The 24,355-nt window shown below is 42.8% G+C and overlaps 2 protein-coding genes across 2 annotated transcripts in view; both read left to right on the top strand.

Annotated features, from left to right (window-relative positions):
• The window catches only part of abcc2 (ATP binding cassette subfamily C member 2), a 51,960-nt gene extending 39,179 nt beyond the window's left edge, over positions 1-12,781 (top strand). The window contains exons 32-33 of the mRNA XM_080782168.1: positions 4,834-4,984; positions 12,747-12,781. Coding sequence (XP_080638294.1) covers positions 4,834-4,969 — 136 coding nt within the window. The 3' untranslated portion in view covers positions 4,970-4,984; positions 12,747-12,781. The remainder of the gene's footprint in view (positions 1-4,833; positions 4,985-12,746) is intronic.
• LOC308328364 (pyrokinin-1 receptor-like) lies at positions 12,758-22,772 on the top strand (the record flags this gene model as incomplete). The annotated part of the gene is made up of 6 exons (XM_080782140.1): positions 12,758-12,916; positions 13,280-13,376; positions 14,539-14,744; positions 19,964-20,185; positions 20,704-20,878; positions 22,333-22,772. The coding sequence occupies 6 exons, from the start codon at positions 12,758-12,760 to the stop codon at positions 22,770-22,772; spliced, it is 1,299 nt and encodes a 432-aa protein (XP_080638266.1).
• Between the last annotated feature and the right edge of the window lie 1,583 nt (positions 22,773-24,355).

The following is a 24,355-nucleotide window of genomic DNA, read 5'->3' as shown; positions in this document are numbered from 1 at the left end:
ATTATGCATGCACGCACGCACACACACACACACGCACGCACGCACGCACACACACACACACACACACACACACGCTATTGCATCAAATCAAAAGGCAGTGCTTAAAGGGCACATGCATGATGCATGCACGCACACCATGCATCGCCTGCACACACAACATTGTAGCTGTTTTAGTCTTTTTTTCCCCGCTAATTAGGCTCAGCTCAGCTGCGGTGGTTGAGACTTCTTTCATTCTTCACAAACGAGACTAAATGGATGCAGTGGCAGTTAGTATCGGGGCACTGTCAGTAGGGGTTTACAATACAAACGATTATTTTTAATTTGACCTGGCTGGTTGACGTGGTCACTTCATTTAGGCACTTTTGGTCCGTTTTGGAGGAGAAGAAGGCGATGATTAAATAATGAGAGCCGAGCCTGCCGGGCAGGGCATACAGTATGAAGCCTTTCATTGCTCGCTGGCTGCATGTTGAGAGAACTCAGGGAAGGGAGGGGCACACCAGGGAAAGGGAGCTGCTATGCGGGCACACAGATGTGACATCTGGCAATATTACAATTTGGGGCATAAATAATATTAGAAGCTTTAACAAACACGGTGTACAAAAAACTTTCAAAAATGCACATTGGTCCAGAGTCGGACCTATGTGGTGCTAGAGTCTAGCACCACCTAGTGTCTATCTGACTGCACACTCCCATGTGAAAAGGGCACACCATCTTCCATCATCATACCAACATCCACTGCCACAGCACCTACCAAGACTGTACCTCAGAATAATTATGGTAAACAATTTCCTTTCCAAACATAGTTCTTCCTCCCCATCCAAGAAGAGAATCCTTGGGGATCTAGAGAATATCCCCCTTCATCCCCTGACCTCATCATTATCTCCTTTACAAACAGCTTTCTTTCTCCCCACTGCAATCTCTCTCCCCATCCAAGAAGAGAATCCTTGGGGATCTAGAGAATATCCCCCTTCATCCCCTGACCTCATCATTATCTCCTTTACAAACAGCTTTCTTTCTCCCCACTGCAATCTCTCTCCCCATCCAAGAAGACAATCCTTGGGGACTTCATCCCCTGACCTGATCATTCTATCTCCTAAATCTCCTTCCTGTGCTATTCACAGCTTCGATGGCACACCTCTGCAAAGAGTCGCCTCCTGGCGCTTTGAGTTTTTGCATAGATTAATGCTCTATGTTATCTGACAATATTTACCTACACAGTTAGATATTTATGTACTGTACAGTGTACACACTTCTGGAATGGCCACATATTGATAAGCTTAATGCACTTTTTTTTTTTTTTTTACTCTTTATTTTGGAATTTTTGAATAAGCAAGACAGACACCAAAGACAAACAAGACATACAATATGACAGAAACATCAACAGTAAAAGAAAACTGAATAAAAACAAAAGACAAAAAACAAAACAAAACAAGAGGTCATGGGATGTACAACAGCAATACATATTACAGATTTTCTTTTTACATTACATTTCTTTTTTTTTTTTTTTTACATTAAATGACAACCGGAAAGACACCACCCATATTCACTCCACATCCACCCCCCCAGCTAAGTACTCTGTCCATTTCTCCCATCTTCTTTCACCCAGCTCTTTTTGCAGTCTTAAAGAATAGGTCATCTGTTCTAGGTGATGAAGTTGTTTCACAATGTTGAACAATAGATCGGCAGTAGGACAATTATTTTATAACCAATTTCTTGTAATAGCTTTTTTGCTTGCTACAAGTAGAATCTTAAGTAAGTATGAGTCATCCCGATTTAGCCCCTCTGGGAGTTGTCCTAGGTACAAAGATGTGAATGAATCATCTATTCTGTTTGAGATATGTGTTGTCACTTCTTTCCAAAATGGCTGAATTACAGGACAAGACCAAAAGACATGTGCATGATCAACCACTGTATCTCCACATTCTCTCCGACAGTCCATATGGTTGCCAGTCTGTTTGGACTTCTGTTTTGGAGTAATAAAGAAGCGAATCTAGTTTTTCCAACAAAAGTCTCTCCAAGTCAAGGAATTAGTGGTCGTTGATTGCGTTTCCCATATATTCATCCATACTTCATCACTTATATCAATTCCCAACTCTTTTTCCCATCGCTCTTTCACATATATTGTAGAGTCCTTTTTCAACGACATAAGCCCATTATATAGTTTACTCACAAGACCCCTGTTGCTTCCTGAGCCATAGGCATTTGTAAATACAGTGATTAGGCTTGTTGTAATACCTGGAGTAGACCCTTTTACTTTTTTACTAAAATAATCCCTTACTTGCAAGTATCTGAAAAAGTCCTGGTTAGCCAACCCATATTTCTGCTTTAGGTTTTCAAAACTGTCAATATTTCCATTTTTAATCATAGTACATATAGAAGTGATGCCATTGTGGTGCCATTGTTTATACCTATTGTCTAATACTGCTGGTATGAAGTCATATGCTGGCCAACTTAAAAGTCCCTCTGAAGCTGGAAGGAGCTTAATGCACTTCTTAAACTAGATATTTCAATTTGTTGCTCACTATAGACTGCATAATCTGTATTTTGCAAGGGGGGGGGGGGGGGGGGTGTGCTGCAGGTTTGAGGAGTTCTTGACCTTGACCTCGATTGGGCACATGAAAAAGAAAATGGCACTCCATCTAAGCAAACTGTGCCCTCTATTCTACAAATGCAAATTACAAATTCTATTCTATGAATGCAGATGTGGTCTCTTCAAACGAAACACATCTCCCACCTGAAACTCCCCATGGGGAAGAGTATTAAGTAGTTTGATTGATCAATTTTCAGAAGTAGATGCAATTTACATAGCGGGGGGGACGTTAATAACCTGACGCTGCCAGATCCAAGAAGCTTGCTACACAAATTTGTTTCACAGCTTATTGGGATCTGGGATCTCGGAAGCAAATTCGATGACGGGGCTGTTCCTTTTTTTCAAGATACTTGGTAGATGATTGGATGGGACCGTCTGTCTATCACCGTGTGGGCGTGCAAACACAACCAATCATATTGACGTGTCTATATAGCTTCACATCCGGTTTCGCACATATCCCGCCCTTAGCTCACGCTGATTGGTTCGAACCACGGAGCGGTTCGGTGTTAGCTCAACTCCCTGAGAGATCCCAGATGGTTGCTGTGTTGGGGAACATGGTTACCCAATACCGCCCCCATCTGGCAGATTCAGGTTAGGACGTTAATGCTAGAATTGGAAATATCCCAACTATTGACACTATCCCCCAGAGAGTTGCTGTTGATGATTATTTTAATAAACAAGGGGAAACATTGAATGAATGGAATGAATTATTATTATTTCGATCTATTCAGTTACACAATTTCAAAACATTTTCGTGACATACCGGTAGACCACAGCTTCCCTGGCCAGCTGCTTTCTTTCAGAACATGTTTCAGGGACCAGATACCAAAACAAATGTCTGTTGTTGCTAAAATGCTCATTGTAAACCACCCAGCACTAGCAGTGACCTCTACATTCAGTGAGGTTTGCACAGCCTTCCTATTATTTCTGACAATTCCTGTCACTGTCGCAACCGCAAACTAATTAAAAACTACTTGAGAAGCACAATGGGACAGGATAGACTCACTGGACTGGCCATGTTGTCGATTTGAAAATTATCGCGCAAAGAAACTGGACATAAAGGCTATAGTGAATGAGTTCGCAGAGCGGAAAGCACGTCGAGTCCCCCTTTAAGTGGTTAGTGAATAGCCTAGAGGCTGGTGTAATTGGATTCGTTTCGTAAGGTTATTTACAACGTTGTGTACATTTTGTTGTTTCAGGCTACTTTCAGCCATATTATATGCCGCGGTGTATAGTATATTGTTGGTCATTAGTTGAGAAGTGGCTTTCAAAGTGCCATAGTCACTGTGTCACTGTCCTTGGTGCTGAACTCTTAATGCTCAATTAATGTTGTGGGCATGTGTTTGTTTCACATACTAACACTGGTAGGAGAAGAGAGACCTTGACACTGCCACGGTGTGAGTCACACCTAAGGGCCGATTCATACTCCTATTCCAGAGCCGAATAAAAGTCGGTTCGGCGCTGTAGAAAGCCTACAATTTGACGTCATTTGAGGTTCGGGGGGGCGGGTACCGTCCTATAGTCGGCTCTTCGGTGCTACTGAAAATTTCTGACGAGTCAAAATCATTTCGGCACTACAGCGCCGAAACAGCGGTAAAATAGGAGTATGAATTGGCCCTAAGCCACTTTCACACACACTAACACTGGTAGGAGAAGAGAGACACTGACACTTGCTGTTTTTTTTTTTTTAATACATTTTCAAGCAATGTTTCGGTCGTGAGACCTTCCTCAGAAGCCTGAGTTTCTATAGTGTATTGCAGCCCTTGCCAACATTTTTAGGGTTTTTTTTACTCCTCTTTCAAGACCTACAGAATATTTTGTTCTAAATCTCGACGATGTAAACACCAAATACCTAAAAAGAAATACCGGGGTCTCTATTTCCGTCGGGGGGAATACATTCTGTCACCGTGATTATTTAGTTGTTGAATAGATTGTTTCCACCAAATAAGGTAAACCCTATTATGTAGGCCTATACAGCCAAGTGTGCACTGCTCGTTGTTACAGTTACGCTACTGCAGTAGTAAAGAGACGTTTATGTTTGATCGGTGAACAAATCTTTGCTTCTGGGGTGTCTCTGGAACAGCATATTTTCAGATCAGGTCAGCGGACAAATACATATATTTTTGGGGGTCCTTGGGAGAACCACTGACATAGAAACATAGATTTTTCAGAAAACTGTCAGGATTTTGTAGAATCTTCCTCAGGTCTAATACATTTCCCTCTTTCTCCCCTCTCTCTGACAGAGTGATGGTCCTGGACGCTGGTAAAATCGTGGAGTTTGACTCCCCCAGTAACCTGTTTGAGAAACAAGGACACTTCTATGCCATGGCAAGAGATGCTGGGATATCCGGAGCAGATGCCACTGTCACAGTGCTCTAATCATACGTATCCAGAGTAGATGTCACTGTCACAGCTAGTGCTTTAATCATGGAGTAGATGTCACTGTCACAGTGCTTTAATCAGACGCCTGACCATTTACAATTATACTTTATTTCAGTGCTTCCTCAAACTTTTCAAGTCGAGACCCAAAAGAGAGATTAGACGTTTGCCCGGGACCCAAACTAGTGCAAATAGCAGATCTATCCAAGTTCTTGTGATCTTGTAGATCACCTATATTTTCACTACTTCTTAATTATTAGTATATTAAAGTATAGTCTTAAACAGGTGTAACCCATTAAAACCGGGAAAGCATCTGTGTGTCACTTTAGATTTTAGAGTTGGCTATTCAAAAATAGCAGATCTACAAGCTCACAGCGTGTCAAGCTTGTACTTTTTTTTCTTCTTTTTTTTTCCCCTACATTTTTGAAAGATCAGATGGGGGGGGGGGTCAGTGACCAAATGTACCAGCATATCAATTTGGGGGTCCTATAAGCACGAACAAGTTTGAGAACAACTGATTTAGAAGGTATTTGTAGAAACAGCCTCAGGTCTTAATGATTAAAGTGATTGTGATGCTATAATAACATACCCTGTGGACCCCCTGAAGTACCCGGAACCCACTTTGAGAACCAAACCTGTGGAGAAGAACTGTAGTTCCACATTCAAAACACACATCTGTGTGGTTTAAATATGAATGACTGCATTGCAATGTGAAGGATTTATTAAATGCAACTTTTTTATTTATAGGGTCTTTGAAATCATATTTTGTTAATAATATATATATATTTAAATGTATATTTATGTAAATAATATAATATATATATATCAATTCAGCTTGATTTTGTTTGTTAAACTGTAGCAGGATTAAACACAGCTGAAATAATTACTGGTAAATATGAGTAGAACTAACTGGTCTGTTATCTATGCATTTCCCTTAAAAGCCAGGGGTCGGCAAGTATACAGTAAGTTTGGCCTCGGTCCAGTTTCGAATTGCAGTCGTCCATACGTGCACTTTGAGCGTGGTTTTGAAGGAGTCAAGGGATTTGTCTTAATGACTGTTGGTATCCACGAAAATGTGGACTTCGTTAACATTAAGGACGTATTTAGACGGGTACATGGGTATCTTGGTGGTGTATCGAATCTTGTGTACCAGACCCATTGCAAGATGCTGTACTCTGTCGTCGACCCTAAGCCATTCCAGCCTGTCAAAGTGGGCAGGGGTGAGGTGGGTTCGGAGGGTGAGGCCAAGTAGGAGCCTGACAAGTTTGTTTTGGGAGGTCTGGAGCCTAGTTTTAAGGGCCTTTGAGGTGCTGTGGTACCAAGAGGTGCATGCATAGTCAAAGAAACCTTGTACGAGGGCTCCTGTTAGGGTCTTCAAGGTGTTTTTGTTGACCAGTGAGGAGATCCTGTAAAGGAATTTTGTTCTTTGTTTGACTGTTTTGATTACGTTGGTGGCCATTTTATCACTGGAAAGATTAGCCTCCAGGTTGGAACCTACGTAGGTAATTTCATCTTTTCGTGTGATAATATTGTCACCCACTCTAACCAAGAAGCCATCTGCCTTGCTGAGATTACTATTTGATCCAAAGAGAATGGATTCAGTTTTTCCCAGGTGTAAAGATAGTTTATCAGCGAGCCAGGTGTAGATTCTACCGAGTTCAGAGCTGAGGGCCTTTTCAACCTGCAGTGTGTTCCTGTCCGAGACTAGCAGTGCTGAGTCATCTGCGAACAGGAACAAGTTGCAGTCATGTCATGTCGTTTACATATATTAGGAACAGTAAAGGCCCTAGTATGCTTCCTTGTGGAACGCCACAGCTTACTGGGTGGGGGGGTAGTGTTCCGTTCACCCCCACCATCTGTTCTCTCCCCTCCAGGTAGGATTGCATCCAGCTCACTGGTGCTATCAAAACCAATTACTTTTAGCTTGTTAACCAGTATGCAGTGGTTCACTGTGTCGAAAGCCTTTTGGAGGTCCAGCATGACCATGCCGCAGTATTTGCCAGCATCCACCTCGTGTTTGATGTGGTCGCTCAAATAGAGGAGGCATGTGTCAGTGGAGTGGGATGTTCTTATTTGAAGTTTATGTTTGAAAACCTGGTTTTCAGTTTCTGACCGCAGCCTAGTTGGTTGTTGAGTAGCTTCCAGAGCTCCAGAGGATTGTTTTTGTTTTCCTCAGCTTGATCATAGATAAAGTTTATTTTAGCTGATTTGGTCATGGCAGTAACAATATTTCTTAGCTTGTTTCGTTGGGTTTTTAGGTTGTCCAGCTGAGCTTGGAGATCACTGTCGAAGCGCTTGGCAAGCTTTGACTTGCATTTTAGAAATTGAGAGCATTTTTTGTCTCTGGCTTTCATTGTAGTCAGTATGTCCGAATTCATCCATGGTTCCGAGCGGGTTTTGACCCTGATGGTTCTCAAAGGAGCCATGTTGTTCAGTACTGATGTAAATTTGGTTTTGAAGCCAAGCCAAGCTTTAAGCTCATCGGACCAATCCAGACTCTCCAATTCCTGTTTAAAGACCTCACTAGAGTAGGTTTTGAGGTCCCTTGATATGACTGTTTTGTGGCAGCCGGTCTTAAGTTTTTGTTTTTTGCGGGTACAGAATATCATAAAATGATCGCTGAGCCCTTTCATGGAGATTCTGGATTTGTCCGAGGTCAGAATGAGATCAATGACAATTTGAGTAGAAACACACACTCTAGTGGGTTGGGTAATTAGCTGGCTGACACAATTCAATTCAATTCAAAGGGCTTTATTGGCATGAGAAAACATACGTTTACATTGCCAAAGCAGAAAGAACAATACAACAATACAGCAATACAATCAAAACAAAAATGATGTACTTTGAAGGTCAGAATCTTCAATAGATCAACTTCTATGTACCAAGATCACTCGATGCAGGTATAGTGCAGGAATATACACAATGATTAGTCTTTAGGGTGGTTGTGTTCCATTTGATATCCTTCTCCTATCACAGCAACTCACAAATCTTGCTGCTGTGTTTGCACATTGTTGTACTTCGCCCAGCAGATATGGGAGTTTTTTGTCATTGGTCATATTTTCAAAATCTCCGTGTGTGGTTGTGGTTGTAATCTGTGGGAAGTATGACACTATGCAGATCACAGATCACAAAACCTATACTAAATGATTTGAAAACAGGCGCCTCTTTACGCTGTGTACGTCCGTATTCAGATCGCCCATCAGGATTTTCTCTGCCCCCTCCTCAGCTAAGCATCCCTCAAGAATATCATAGAAGCCTTGCTGGTCAGGAGGTCTGTAGACAGTGCCAACTAGTACTGAGTTTGCATTTTTGAAAATTAATTCAACCCACACAGTTTCAATTTCAACATGCTGCAAGTCATGAGTACGGGTAATGAATTTAGTATCTTTTTGGATATCCATGCAAACACCTGCACCCCCATTACGGTTACTATGGTGATGTATATAATATACCATACAGAGGAGAAATGTGCACGCAGCAGACGAAGAGAAGTTCCAAGGTGTTTATTCAAACGGAGTACACAGCATACACAGCAACAGCAATCTCTCACGCCAGCCATGCAGAGTGCATGGCTCACGTCTCCCACAAGGCTCGCGCCTCGACTGACTGACTGACTAAAATGATAGCATTGAAGCCACCTTTTAAACACTCCACATTTGGTCAAAGGGATCGACATGGTGCATATCTATTAGGAGCAAAGTCCTTTGATCAATCACTTCAGGTCAACAGACCCCTAATTTGCATACAACGGAATTAGACTCCTAGCTACTCCTGAGAGGCCGACACCCCTAGGCAGCTGCTCACCAAAAGGTCTACTGTATGTAAATTTACACAATTGACACGAAGGCATTGCAACACAGTATAATTATGAGATCCTAAATATTCTTCATATTCCCCCCTTGATCATCAAAAGATGATCATCTAAAAATATGGAACCATAATTATCTTACACCCCCCTTGACCCTTAGCTTAGACAATACATTCAAGAAACCAAAAAATAACAGCATTACAGTAGGCCTACAGAATTCCCCCAACATGGTTTTCAGACATCCATACTATATGAATAATGGAAAAATGATTAGTACAGGTAACAGACATTAAACAATACATATGCCGCTTTCAGCTCCATTTTACAAGAGCACTTTTTGATACGTAATAACCTACATGATTTACAAACTAAACTCTGCTGTCCAATGTTAAATACACAATGCCAGCTAAACCACTCTCGGATTTACGTCTGACCAACATCACACACTGGTGATCCAAGTAGATACACATTCCACGCCAGAGTCTAACAATAATATCACATTATCTCTTCATATCCATAGGAAAATTCCTCATTGATTCATAATTAGGCTAAATGACTCAACTTATCTAATTATACGACAAACACATACCAACATGAGGCCTATTATAATTCATGCTGAAAACAAACGAGACGCACAATTTGTTAAACAGAGAGAAGGAAAGTCCATCTTTTCTCTGTACGAACAAAGGAAAGTTCTTCTCTGTATGCTGCTCATTCTAGTTTACCTCGAACTGTTCGTTAAGCTGCACAGATCAAAGTTCAAGAGTCTGTTCACTGCTGTTTTTTCGCTGTCCTCGTCATCATCATCTTCCTCCCCCCTCCCAACTCTGAAACATCAGAGCTGGGAACACTCGCGAAGAGAAAAGAAAAGGCTGGAACATCTTCATCACAGACCCCTGTCTGTGAAGGCCCTCAGCTTGCAGGTCAGTCGGCCACTGCTGCTCCGTGCTGCGTCTCACCGATCCCCGCCCGCAATCGCTGTCCCCGCGCCGACGTGATGAATGACCAAGGCCTCCGTGTGGCTGTCGCCGCTCCATCGACCTCACCGCAGCCCACCCGTGACACCCGTCCGGTGGCTCGTCATCGGTCCCCGTCGCACAACACTCCTCGCGGTGGTCGCCGTCATCATCCCCGCTGCGAATGGACAAGAGATCACGGCCGGGTCGGGTCCGCTGAAGCTTCTTCCGTCGCCGCTCACAAAAACTCCCCTCCACCGAATTAGACGAAAAAAAAGCCGCTGGTACTGTTTCATCTGACGTGATAAACACACCAACACGACCGGTTTCTGGCACCATCTGATGTATATAATATACCATACAGAGGAGAAATGTGCACGCAGCAGACGAAGAGAAGTTCCAAGGTGTTTATTCAAACGGAGTACAACATACACAGCAACAGCATCACGCCAGCCATGCAGCAGGGTGCATGGCTCTCCCACAAGGCTTGCGCCCGACTGACTGACTGACTAAAATGATAGCCTCGTAGGCCAGCTTTTAAACATTCCACATTTGGTCAAGGGGATCGACATGGTGCATAATCTATTAGTAGCAAAGTCCTTTCATCAACTCAGGTCAACAGACCCCTAATTTGCATACAACGGAATTAGACTCCTAGCTACTCCTGAGAGGCCGACACCCCTAGGCAGCAGCTGTTCTCCAAAAGGTCTACTGTATGTAAATTTACACAATTGACATAGGCTTTGCAACACAGTATAATTATGAGATCCTAAATATTCTTCAATGGTTTCTATCATTTCTGACTACTGAGTAGTTCTCAATTTCAATCTCCGCGTCCCTGATCATGGATTCATCTAGTTTGGTCTCAGAAAAACACAAAATGTTTGCCTTGCCGTTAAGGAATAATTCTCTAATTTCGGCCAGTTTGGGATAAAAGGCTGTTTATATTGAGATGAAAAAAGTGCTGCCCTTGCCCTTGCTGTTGAGAATTGAGTTAACAGTAGTTGAGAAAAGTTCAAGATCAGGTCAGGACAATAATAACTATTGTTAGAGGTTCAATCAGGAGAGGCCTTGGAGTTTCTCTCCAGAATGGAGAGAAAGCAAAGCTATTGCTTGCTGTCCATAACCTAGAGTCCTAACCTAACTGCCACTGTCCGCTATATTATTTACAAAAGTATTTGTCTGGCTAGATCGCTGGCTGGCCAGTTCTGGCATTCTTTGCCAATTATCCAGTTAGACCCGGCCTATATACTTCATATCAAACTCAAATAAAATCAAAACCGGAGTCCCCCAGGGGGTTTCTTTGTTAAAAGATAGCAGGTCTACAAGCTCATAACATGTCGAAAATGTGACACGTTGCATTTGCAACACATTGTTGCAAACTCGACACATGAGCTTGTAGATCACATATTATTTGCTGAATATTCCACTATTTATGACATACCTAGAAGAAGATGATGCCATGTTTTTACGTTGCTCCTACGGCTACGGCCTTGCCGGCACTGATAATGTAACTAAAGGGTAAAATTAAACCATTTTACACTCTTAAGAGTTAAATATCTATAAGGGTCCGTTCGTTTACCAACTCTTCATCATTGAGCTGGGGACCACCTGGAACCCCTCAAGGGACCACTGGTGGTCCCCGGACCACTGGTTGAGTACCACTGGAATAGAAGGACTGGTGACACACCATATATGACACAGATCGAGGCTCATAATGTGCATCACGTTATTAACGGAGGTTAGGGGAGGGAGAGAGAGAGTGAGTGAGAGAGGGGGGGGTCTAGCTATTGATTCTGCATGCGGCCACAGAGCCGTTTCACTTTGCTTCTCCATCTCAAGAAGGTAAGTCTCTGCCTTATGATCCAGTATGTATTGTTAACACAGAGTCACTGTCAATTGTACAATAATGGGTTTTAACATAAGAATCTCTCTGGTAAAGGTAAGGTATAGACTATACCTTTTGGATTTGTCATTTGGTTTTTTTCCTCTCCTGATCAAGTAACAGGTTGTCCGGCAGGTGAGCCAATACTGTAGGAGGGTGACAGCGCAGAGAAATGTGTGTGTGGGAGGAATCGATTGGCACAATGATTATAGTCTGGCAGTCGAGGTGGACGGGTGGGAAATTTGGTATGTAGTATTTTTTATTGGCAGGCAAGAATGGCAAACTTTCCTTTTGCTTTAAGTAGCATGTAACTAGGGGGTTTTCATGATTCTGAAGCATTCGTTTTGCACAAAATAGTTGGGCTTATAACAGCCATAATAACTTGCCCAAAATGTGCTGAACTCATCACATTTGTGCTGACCTCATCACATTTGACATGACGTCTATGGCTGTTTTTAGCCCAAGGAGTGTTTTTTGTTCAAAACTAATGCTTGGAATGGATTCAGAATCATGAAAACCCCCTAGTTTGACATGCCACATGCTACTTAAAGCATATGGAAGGTTTTACATTTTTGCCTGCCATAGGATGTTAATGAAAAAAGTAATTGCCCAATTCTAACAGCCGGTTAGCTAGTGGATTCATGAATGTATGTATATTGACAATACTTTAGGCCAATAAAAAAGACTATACGAATTTCCCACTTTAAACAAAAGTAGCCTGTCGGCTGCCGGACTACTATACATTGGGGAGATAATGGGTAAAACATAATTGGCTATTCTAAATTAAAAATTAATTTAAAAAGTAACAGATTATGCACATGCTGTAGCCTACCTACCTAACTGTTCAAACTCTGAGGATATATCAGGCAGGTTCCTTAAATAATTTGCATACAAGTCAGATTAACTGTATGTAGTATTTTTATTTGTGTTCATTTACTGTACCTCAATGTTGATAGTAGTCTGAAAAGGGTTTTGAAGATTTCTAATGCCGGCTTGTGATGAAACACATACTGTAAACGTAGGCTATACAATCCTAATGTGCTATAGTGTCTATGCCAATGTCCTACACATTTTAATGATAAGGATTTAGCACCACTCAGTTCACACAGGTGTGATTTTGTTCTTCAGGCTGACAAGGCATGAACGGGACAGAGAAACCCCCCTTGGTGTTCTCTGGTGATGTCATCTACCCATGTGTCAACCCGGTGCCCGAGTTCAACATCAGCATCGCCAAGAGAGAACCGCTGACTGTGGCCGTCCCCATGACCGTCTTCTACAGTGTCATCTTCTTGCTTGGGGTATGATTGATTGTGCAGTGACTTCATCCGGGGAAATATTGCAAAAGATTCAACATCTAATGTTAGTTTTGGACACTTCACCTTCACTTCACACCCATTTTCAACGTATCTTCACATTATCTTCAATTGGTCCTCACTAATGCTCATTATAATATGGTACAAATGTATAAGGTTGACATTGCTGAAGTAGATTTTATTGTATTTTTGTTAATGCTATAGATTTACTATGCCTGAAAACTTCCCATGCAAACTGCTATATAGGCTAGCTACTTACTTAGCCGGCTCTACTGAGGCGCCCCAATTTGAGAAACTCTGCTCTAGGCCCTAGCTTAGCGCGTTCGGTTCTGTCGTTGTCTCCTACAGATTTTGTTCAACGGTGTGAGCTTGGTGACGCTCATCATGGATGCTCGTATGAGAGTCAGTGCTATCCGCCTCTACCTCCTCAGCCTGGTGGCATCAGGTACACTACTCCTCTACCTCCTCAGCCTGGTGGCATCAGGTACACTACTCCTCTACCTCCTCAGCCTGGTGGCATCAGGTACACTACTCCTCTACCTCCCCTCAGCCTGGTGGCATCAGGTACACTACTCCTCTACCTCCTCAGCCTGGTGGCATCAGGTACACTACTCCACTACCTCCTCAGCCTGGTGGCATCAGGTACACTACTCCTCTACCTCCTCAGCCTGGTGGCATCAGGTACACTACTCCACTACCTCCTCAGCCTGGTGGCATCAGGTACACTACTCCACTACCTCCTCAGCCTGGTGGCATCAGGTACACTACTCCACTACCTCCTCAGCCTGGTGGCATCAGGTACACTACTCCTCTACCTCCTCAGCCTGGTGGCATCAGGTACACTACTCCACTACCTCCTCAGCCTGGTGGCATCAGGTACACTACTCCACTACCTCCTCAGCCTGGTGGCATCAGGTACACTACTCCACTACCTCCTCAGCCTGGTGGCATCAGGTACACTACTCCACTACCTCCTCAGCCTGGTGGCATCAGGTACACTACTCCTCTACCTCCTCAGCCTGGTGGCATCAGGTACACTACTCCACTACCTCCTCAGCCTGGTGGCATCAAATAATTGAATTGAATTTATATAGCGCCTTTCATGAACCCAAGGACACTTTACAAAATGTACCAACAACAATCAACAACTATATGCCATAAGCCTGAGAGAATAAGTGTCTTTTCAAGGCAGCCTTAAAAGAGTCCAGTGTTCGTGAGCATGGCGAATCTCTATTGGGAGAGAGTTCCACAGGGGGGGCTGTCACACTGAACACAGCATACCTTGAGAGGCACTGTGGAGTCAGGGCGTTTTGACATTTGTAGGTGAGGAGGAGGAGTTTATAATTGATACAGAACTTGACAGGAAGCCAGTGCAGTTCATCAGGTACACTACTCCAAGTTCTCTCTACCTCCTCAGCCTGGCCGCATCACAGTTTGTACAGTTTTTGCTACTACTACTACTACTACATATTTTATTCATGCCTGATGAAGGTCTGAGGGACTCCCTGTTCCTTATAGTTCCATTATCCACAATTCACAGAAACTGGCACACATTATCTCCGGACTCGAGCTATTTGTTAATAATGCTGTGATTCTCTGGCTTATAGACCTTCTGCAGCTGTTGACTATACCAGTGACTTTGTACCGGTACTACTGGGAGAGCTACCCGTGGCGCCTGGGCCAGACGTTATGCAAGGCCTACTTCATGGTACGGCAGATCTACTGTGCCACCACCAGCTGGGTAATCATGGCCTTCACCAGTGAGCGTTACGCGGCCATCTGCCACACCCTGTGGCCTCTCTGCACTCTGAAGGTATACAACGTGTTTCTAACTGGGAAGGAGATATTCATTCATTCGCTGTTGTGGTCAAAATATGAAGTAGGTTTTGGGTCTGAGAGGCAAAATGTCATCAAATGGTGATCAGTGGCTCAAATACCCAATAAACAATGAGTCTTGATGTTAAAAGGGTTGAAAACCACTGATCGAGTGTCACACAAAAGCATAAAAATGAGCAAATATAAAAATGTGCTTTTTATATTTGGACGCGGTTCGAGCCTGTAGATCTGCTATTTTTTGCTGTTTGGGACATATGAGGTTTCCACCCGACAGAGACGACATATAATTCCTCCTCCTGTTCTTGGTAGTGTGTGAGCAGTGCTTGTGTAATGTGTAGTAATACAAATAGCGGTAGCAAACAGAAAAAAGTATAAGCATGCAACAGCACTGGCGTGAACATTTTATTTATGGAGCACATTTCACAGACATCAGTCACAAAGTCAGAACAAACGGCAATGGTAAAAAGCAATCAAGAAATCAATACAGCTCTATGTTACAAAGGCCTGTCTAAAAAAGTGGGTCTTTAAACGTTTTTTTTAAAGGTCCACTGAATGGATTTTTTCCCAGGTGTAGTGAAAGTTTGTTCGCCGCTTCACCTCCCAATGTATGAATGAACCATTGTAACGCGCTTTGAGCACTTGGAAAAGTGCTATAAAAATGCTAAATGCAATTCATTTGTTATCAGTGAGCCAGGTGCAGATTCTACTGAGTTCTGAGCTGAGGGCCTTAATTTTCAATCTATAATTAAATGTCTGCTAACCTTTCACCTTTCATGACATGAAATGCAGCTCAAAGTGCTTTACAGAGCAATGGAGTTAGATAATGGAGATAGGCATAGAACTGTAATTATAGTTGGTAGTTATGCATGACTCATTGCTGAAGTGGTTAAAGAAAATAAGAGAAAAGGGATACATACCTACCTGACTGTATACAAATCCTCTCTGTAAAAATCACACCTGTGTGAAGTGAGGGGTGGTCTGGTCTTGTCGTCATACATCATCACATTCCGGCCAATCGCAATTTGCGTCTTCACTTTTCCGTCTTCACCTTTCTGCCATCACTTTTAGATTCAATATGTATGCTCAGCTAATCACATCATCGCTATGGGGTAATAAGCCAATCACAAGCAAATATTTGTGTTCACACAATCCCCGAAAGCTGGACATAGGAGGGGCTAGCGACATAACACAGAAACTGCACTCCTTAAGCTCCGTTCAGACCGAAGAAGCTGCTTTAAAAAGCAGAAGCAGAACTCAGAAAGACGCAGCTTTTTTTTGAGAAAGTGGGCGTGTACAAGGTACCTGTCACTCAAGCTGCCTGGACTGGCTGTCTGGCTTTGAGACGAGAGACGGGCAGTTTGAGCAGATGCGCATTTGAAAGTCTAAAATGTAAAATAGCGACTGTAGAGGAGAAATAATGATATATTTAGTTACATCATAACCTATGTATGGATGAATAAATAATATAATCTTGGTAAACTTGTTTGTAAATAACCGAACGGACCGGATCTCAATCCTCCCCGTCTTCAGTGTTCATGTCTCCCCCCCACACTCCGCTCTCCTCTCCCCCCTAGGCCACGAGCGAAACACTCCGGGCATTGTTTTAAATGGCGGCTCTGTATGTAATGTTAATGTTGATTTAGAAAGAGACCGTAGAAATACAATTGTAGAAATACATACCGTAGAAATACAATTGTATGTATCCAGCACGTCGTAAAAGCAATTAAAACAGCTTATGTTTACGTGCGATTTCCGGACATTCAGTCCCAAGTCTCCCGTGGAAGGGAGCTCCTATCTCGGCGCTGTCTGAAATGATTCCCTCAAATAAATATATGCGATTGGTTTATCGATTCAGAACGCAGCAAACCAATCACAAAACATGGGCAACATATTGCATAAATAGAGGGGGTACATACAACTGATATAAAGGCTATTAATTATTTTTTAAAGGTATGATTCACGGTGCCCACGTTTCAACAATCAACATACAATGCAGCGACACACACACACACACACGAAAGTGGACCGACTTCTGGACCCTGTGGCCCGGCCCGCGGAGGACCCCCTAAGTTGAGACTGGGTGTCGAGGAGCGTACACCAGTGGTCAACGCCCTGTGCTCAGGGCGAGGTCCCGCGACAAGGGCAATTAATTTTAGTGCGAGGAAACGTCCCGCAAATCGTCTCCGAGCACAGCTCTCCTCGGCGTTCCAGTACTGGGGACTACTGTACTGTGTACTGTGTGTGTGTGTGTGTGTGGGGGGGTACATACAACTGATATAAAGGCTATTAATTATTTATTTTAAAGGTATTGATTGACGGCGCAAAAGCTTCAACATACTACCGAGAGACACGAGGATCGGCACAGAAACGCGCTGAGAGCGGGCTGCTACTTCCCTCTTCTCGGGGAAGGTTTTGGCGAAAACTCCCGACACAACTATTGTTTAGTTGTTTGTCTATCTATCTATATCTGCTAATTTATCAACCGTGTGTGTGTGCACTGTTTAGTCCACAATCAGCGTCAGCGACGGATAGCGTTCCGGAGAGTTCAGTTCAGTAGTCCATCCATAGCTTCGATGAGAACCGGAGGGGGGGGTGAATGCACGATGACTTGTCCCCAGAAACGTGACACTCGCGACGGCACACGGAACACAACCTGTTTTCACCGCTTCGACAACTTGTTTCTCATATAAACTTTAATTTCTATCACAAAATATGCTATGGTCTTGCCAAATATCCATTCATATTTCATATACAGCCCATATTCAAAAAGTTTTTTTTTTAATGCGGACAATTGGGTCGGACAGCTTTCCAGAGGGTTTTCGGTTTTGTAAAATGAGCTCAACTCCGCCTCCTCAAACCACGCTGTGCTCTGATTGGCTACACGCAGATTTTTAAAGCTCCAGCTTTTAAAAGCTGCTTTAAAGTTAAGCTCCGGTGAGCAAAAAAAAAAGCAAAAACAAAAAAAAGCTATTGTTCCAGCTTTTAAACGCAGAAGCTGTTCAGCATAGAGATAACATGGGACGAAGAAGCAGAAGCTAGCTTCTGCTTCTTCGGTCTGAATGGGGCTGTCCTCAATGACATACGTCTAACTACTGATACAGGCTGCCAACATGGTGCTCCTTGATCTGACAGCCTGCATTTGACACAGTGGATCATCGGATCCTGCTGTCCAGATTGGAGCACCATGTTGGCATTTCTGGCACTGAGCTAACATGGTTCAGGTCTTATCTTACCAACCGTTGTTTTAAAGTTAGACTAGGCGACTTTAACTCCAGTGTGGCCCCTCTAACCTGTGGACTCATTTTTACATTTTGCTCGCTCCGTTCAGACCGAAGAAGCTGCTTTAAAAAGCAGAAGCAGAAATCTAAAAGACGCAGCTTTTTTTTGAGAAAGTGGGCGTGTACAAGGTACCTGTCACTCAAGCTGCCTGGACTGGCTGTCTGGCTTTGAGACGAGAGACGGGCAGTTTGAGCAGATGCGCATTTGAAAGTCTAAAATGTAAAATAGCGACTGTAGAGGAGACATACTTATATATTTAGTTACATCATAACCTATGTATGGATGAATAAATAATATAATCTTGGTAAACTTGTTTGTAAATAACCGAACGGACGGGATCTCAATCCTCCGTCTTCAGTGCTCATGTCTCCCCCCCCCACTCCGCTCTCGTCTCCCCCATGCCACGAGCGAAACCCTCCGGGCATTGTTTTAAATGGCGGCTCTGTATGTAATGTTAATGTTGATTTAGAAAGAGCATACCGTAGAAATACAATTGTATGTATCCAGCACGTCGTAAAAGCAATTAAAACAGCTTATGTTTACGTGCGATTTCCGGACATTCAGTCCCAAGTCTCCCGTGGAAGGGAGCTCCTATCTCGGCGCTGTCTGAAATGATTCCCTCAAATAAATATATGCGATTGGTTTATCGATTCAGAACGCAGCAAACCAATCACAAAACATGGGCAACATATTGCATAAATAGAGGGGGTACATACAACTGATATAAAGGCTATTAATTATTTTTTAAAGGTATGATTCACGGTGCCCACGTTTCAACAATCAACATACAATGCAGCGACACACACACACACACACACACACACACACACACACGAAAGTGGACCGACTTCTGGACTCTGTGGCCCGGCCCGCGGAGGACCCCCTAAGTTGAGACTGGGTGTCGAGGAGCGTAAACCAGTGATCAACCCCCTGTGCTCAGGGCGAGGTCCCGCGACAAGGGCAATTAATTTTAGTGCGATGAAACGTCCCGCAAATCGTCTCCGAGCACACACGAGGACCGGCACAGAAACGCGCTGAGAGCGGGCTGCTACTCCCCTCTTCTCGGGGAAGGTTTTGGGGAAAACTGTTGTTTGTCTATCTATCTATATCTGCTAATTTATCAACCGTGTGTGTGTGCGTGCACTGTTTAGTCCACAAACAGTCCACAAGCGACGGATAGCGTTCTGGAGAGTTCAGTTCAGTAGTCCATCCATAGCTTCGATGAGAACCGGAGGGGGGGGGTGAATGCACGATGACTTGTCCCCAGAAACGTGACACTCGCGACGGCACACGGAACACAACCTGTTTTCACCGCTTCGACAACTTGTTTCTCATATAAACTTTAATTTCTATCACAAAATATGCTATGGTCTTGCCAAATATCCATTCATATTTCATATACAGCCCATATTCAAAAAGTTTATTTTTTAATGCGGACAATTGGGTCGGACAGCTTTCCAGAGGGTTTTCGGTTTTGTAAAATGAGCTCAACTCCGCCTCCTCAAACCACGCTGTGCTCTGATTGGCTACACGCAGATTTTTAAAGCTCCAGCTTTTAAAAGCTGCTTTAAAAGGTCCGGTGAGAAAAAAAAAAAGCAAAAACAAAAAAAAGCTATTCTTCCAGCTTTTAAACGCAGAAGCTGTTCAGCATAGAGATAACATGGGACGAAGAAGCAGAAGCTAGCTTCTGCTTCTTCAATGTGAATGGGGCTTGAAGCCCCATTCACATTGAAGAAGCAGAAGCTAGCTTCTGCTTCTTCAATGTGAATGGGGCTTCAGACTTTGAAATAATGCTATATTCTATCCCCTTCTTTCTGTTTGTTATTATGCTTATTATTGTGCTTATGCTTATTATTGTTATTATGCTTTTCTTATTCTCCTTCTTCTTCTTCTTCTCCTTAATTTCTTTGTCAACAGAAGTGTCGTCGGCTATGCCTCCTGTGTGTGTGGGTGATTTCCGTGGCCTCGGCGGTGCCCTTTGCCCTGGTGTACGGGCAGGCTCGTGCGTTCATATGGGACTACTCCGCCACCCGGCCAGAGGACGCTTATCTGGTTTCCACCATGTGTGAGATGACGGAGCCTGACCCCGCTCCTGTATACAGAGGAGCCTTACTGCTGAGGGCAAGCTTCTTCTTTATGGTAAGAGTTGAAGATACCAGTACCATGTGTGTTTTTTATTTTTTGGAGTAAAGATATGTTACAATTTACAATTTAAGCATTTAGCACACACTCTTAATCCAGGGTGATTTAAGGCCAGTTTTAAGGCCGAAAATTGCAACATGACATCACGCCACGGTGGTCAGTGGTCACCACTCACACCAGACATCACGCCACGGTGGTCAGTGGTCACCACTCACACAAGACATCACGCCACAGTGGTCACCACTCACACAAGAGATCACGACACAGTGGTCACCACTCACACAAGACATCACGCCACGGTGGTCACCACTCACACAAGCACATCTCTCGGTTTTTACTATTAAATCAGTCACATTATTATTGTGTCATCAATATCTGTGAAAATAATCTGTACTATATTTTGAGACCGATCTGATTTTTATAGCCGAATTTCGATATGAATTATACGATCATATCGTGCACCACTAATAATAACGCTGGTACACTGGTCAACAAGCACTCTCCAATAATTCCAGATTCCACTGGTTGCCATCTTTACCCTGTACCTGCTCATCCTGATCCACCTGAGAAGACATGGGCGTAAGAGAAGACGTGTCCTCGTGACAGAGTTGGGCAGCAGTATCAGAGCTGTGAAGCACCATCAGTACAGGAGACTGGTTTTAAACGAGAAGAGAGCCCTGAGGCTTATTGGTAACTAAGACAGACACCTGCACATAGCTAGGGCTCTTTTGTCGACATTTAAAAGATGAAACGCCGATGCTGACCTTTAGATTTGTCAATTGTCAAATTGACCATACGCAGTGATTTCTGCTTCTAAAATGTCACAGTGATCAGTTTTGTGAACTACAAACCCCATTTTGGCCTATACATGACAGAAGCTCTTGCCATCCATTTACTAGGAGACACTAAAAAGGATGTGGGCGCCATGCAGGGGCCAGTGGCTCAGTGTCATGTTTTATTTGATTTTATTAGATTTTATTTAGCACAGTATAAAAGAATCACACCCGTGTGAAGTGAGGGGCACTAATATATTAAAGTCTAAATCATGTTGATTAGGTGATGTAATGGTGATGTAAAACAAACGGTGCCAAACACAAACCATTAACCATTAACAATAAAGAGACAATATGACGTACATTTTCCTTTCATTGTCAATGGCGTTTACAAAACAAACATTGAACTAAAGACAAACATTAAACCTGTATATAGGAGATAAAAAAAGGAAAGCGCCAGGAGGAGGCAAGCCCAAAGGGCATACATATATAAGGCCTCAACCTGTACAATAACCAAACATTAAAATACATGATTTGAATCCAACGTACATGACAGATAACATGATTGCATAGTATACAGAAGAAGTCTAGAACAAAACACGAGACTTGATTATTTACAGCATGATTATCAGAAATTGATTGTCAATATGCTTCTATATTATGTAATAATAATAACAAATACAAACAGGTAAAAGATAATAATTAGAATACGAATAATTTAAGTGATCTGATTGATCAGAACATGCTTCAATTTGTTCTTAAATAAATTGAGTGAAGACAGTTGCTGACCAGCAAAGTATTTGTCGTATAGTGTAGTACAGTGGTCCTCAACAGGCACACCTCTCTGCGGACCCTGGAGAAATGATAGAATAAAGAGAAAAGGCCTGGGCCGTGGCTCAGCAGTCCAGGCACCTTGGCTGGTAATCCAGCCTGGCAGTGTGCCGCGGGTTCGACTCCCGATCCCGACAGGAAATGGGGAGAGAGATGGGGGAGTGACCCCCCATATCTCTCCCCATTTCCTGTCAGCCTACTGTCTGTCCCTCCATTAAAAATATAAATGCAATTATGTGTGTATTATGGGCCGCCATGTTATGATGACAATGTTGCGCTGACTGGCTCACTAGCAGTGACACATTCACACATTCAGTTGAAATAACAAAATTTTATTTTTGGAGGTTTAAATTGGATGCCATATCGGTTGTCTTGTATTGTATTGTATTGTATCTGTATGCTGCAGAAGGGTCCTTGGGGTCCAAGACAAATTTCTCTCTTGGGAGACAAAAATAAAGAAACCTTGAACCTTGAACCTTGACTAATGAAAAATATATTTTCACATATATTTTCTTCCTAACATCTGTACAATCCTTCTAGGTGCAGTAGTGGTGGCTTTCGTCGTGTGTAACTTTCCTGACATCGCCTCATCCCTGATGCAAGTGTACGTGGCGGTGTGGACCGACACTGCCATCTTCGTCTACACCGTCCTGAAGGCCTACCTCTCGCTGCCACTGTGGTACATCAACAGCACCCTGGACCCCCTCCTCTTCTGCCTCTCCTCACACACCTTCCGCAGGGCCTGCAAGAGGACCCTCGGCAGGCTCCGACATCACTGCTGCTACCGCAAGTACCACTGCACAGATACCCCGCCTAACAGATGCTCAAGTGGAGGAGTGAGCACAAGGAAGAAGAGGACAGACTTTGAATGTGCTGTTGAAAGGTTAGGGATGGATGCGGCTTCCAACAGAGCTGCAGAGTGGAATGTCAGTAGTAATGAAAGACGCTTTCAACAGGAGGTCGATCTCCAGGTGCTTTGAAGTGCCTTTGATGGATCCCTGCAACCAACCACCCTCCTCCTCAAGTCGTCATCCTACTCCTCCCCGCCTCTCTTTCTCTGAATGCCACGATTAAAAGCCATGCTTTTACATTCCTTTTTGTGAATTAATCATCTTCTTTGTTTATTTTTTTCGGTTTTACTGTCACACTGAAAAGTATGTGTATTTCTGTTCGCGGGGTGAAACTATGGAATGACCTGCCTGATATTATTAAACAAAGTAAAAATGTATTATATCAAAAAAGGCTCAAACATGCTATATTGGATAAATACAAAAGCGAATGACTGAATCATTGACTGATTCATTGATTGGTAATTTGTTAATACTAATAGGATCAAATGCTGGATTTATACTAGGGATTTTATTATATTCAATACTTTGTTTTATTGTGTTTGTTATTGTTTAGTCTTGTTTGTTTTTCATTTGAATGTTTGTCTTTTAGTTTTTCAAATTTCTCCTCCTTAATATTTAATGTAATGTATATAATGTAATAAGGATATAGGCATTAATAAGCTACTAGCTTCCGCCTATACCTTTTCGATCATGTTAAAAGAGATAAATATATGACTTTTGTAATGTTCCAATGGCATAAGATCGAAATAAACCATTCATTCATGAGGAGCAGTTTATATAAAATCACAGGTGAAGGACCACATTTGCTACCTTAATACTCTGATTAAGACTCTGTGCCTGATTGTTTGTCAATGTAATGCATGCTGTTTACTGTGTTTATTTACCCCACGCACAGAGGGGCTTTGTTCAGTCACGGGCCGCAATGTCACTGTCTGTGGTGTGCATGTGTGTGACTAGAATGGACGCTTTGCAGGTTGCAGATCTGGTCCAGAACGGATACAGAAACGGCCTTTGTGCGAGCATATGTGTGTGTGTGTGTGTGTGTGTGTGTGTGCAAATTACCGGATACAGTAGGCAGGCTGAGGGCTCTACATCAGAGCAGTTTGATTGTTTTCCCCTCACAACCAAGCCACACACTCTTAACTTCAAGTGCACTGGCAGAGACAATTTAACCAACATTAAACAATTAAATTAAAAACAAATTGTGGGTGGAATTTGAATTGTTCTACTTTCATATGGTTTATTGGGGCTCTTTTAACACAAATTGTTTGTTTTTAATGTCAACAATTAAAGTATTCTTCTTCATAACAAATTTTACAGTAGTTATAGCAGTGTCTGAGACAATAGACTGAAAAACAATGGCGTATAACTGAATGCGCGTGAGCGCACATGCACGTTGTCCGCGTGCCCACATCAAGTCACTTTTTCACCAATGAATGTGGCCCCCACCCCACAATGAGTTTGACACCCCTGCTCTACCTGATCCCTGCCAGTTAAACGGGTCATCTCTGTTTGGTCTCTTGTTTGGACTCTTGCTTTGTGAACTTTTCAGTCTTGCCTGTTTCTGTGTCTGTGTGTCTTCTGACATGAAATGTGAAGAAACGTTAATTAATGTGATATGACTGTTGTAGGCCTACTATAGCACTTTGAGATTTTTTGCAAATGTAAAATGCAATATAAATAAAATGTATTACCATTATTATTATTATTTA

The sequence above is a fragment of the Protomyctophum bolini genome, assembly GCF_963924005.1.
Source record: "Protomyctophum bolini genome assembly, chromosome: 14".
Lineage (NCBI taxonomy): Eukaryota > Metazoa > Chordata > Actinopteri > Myctophiformes > Myctophidae > Protomyctophum > Protomyctophum bolini.
The sequence above is the reverse complement of the archived record's forward strand: the minus strand, read 5'-3'. Positions and strand labels throughout refer to the sequence as shown.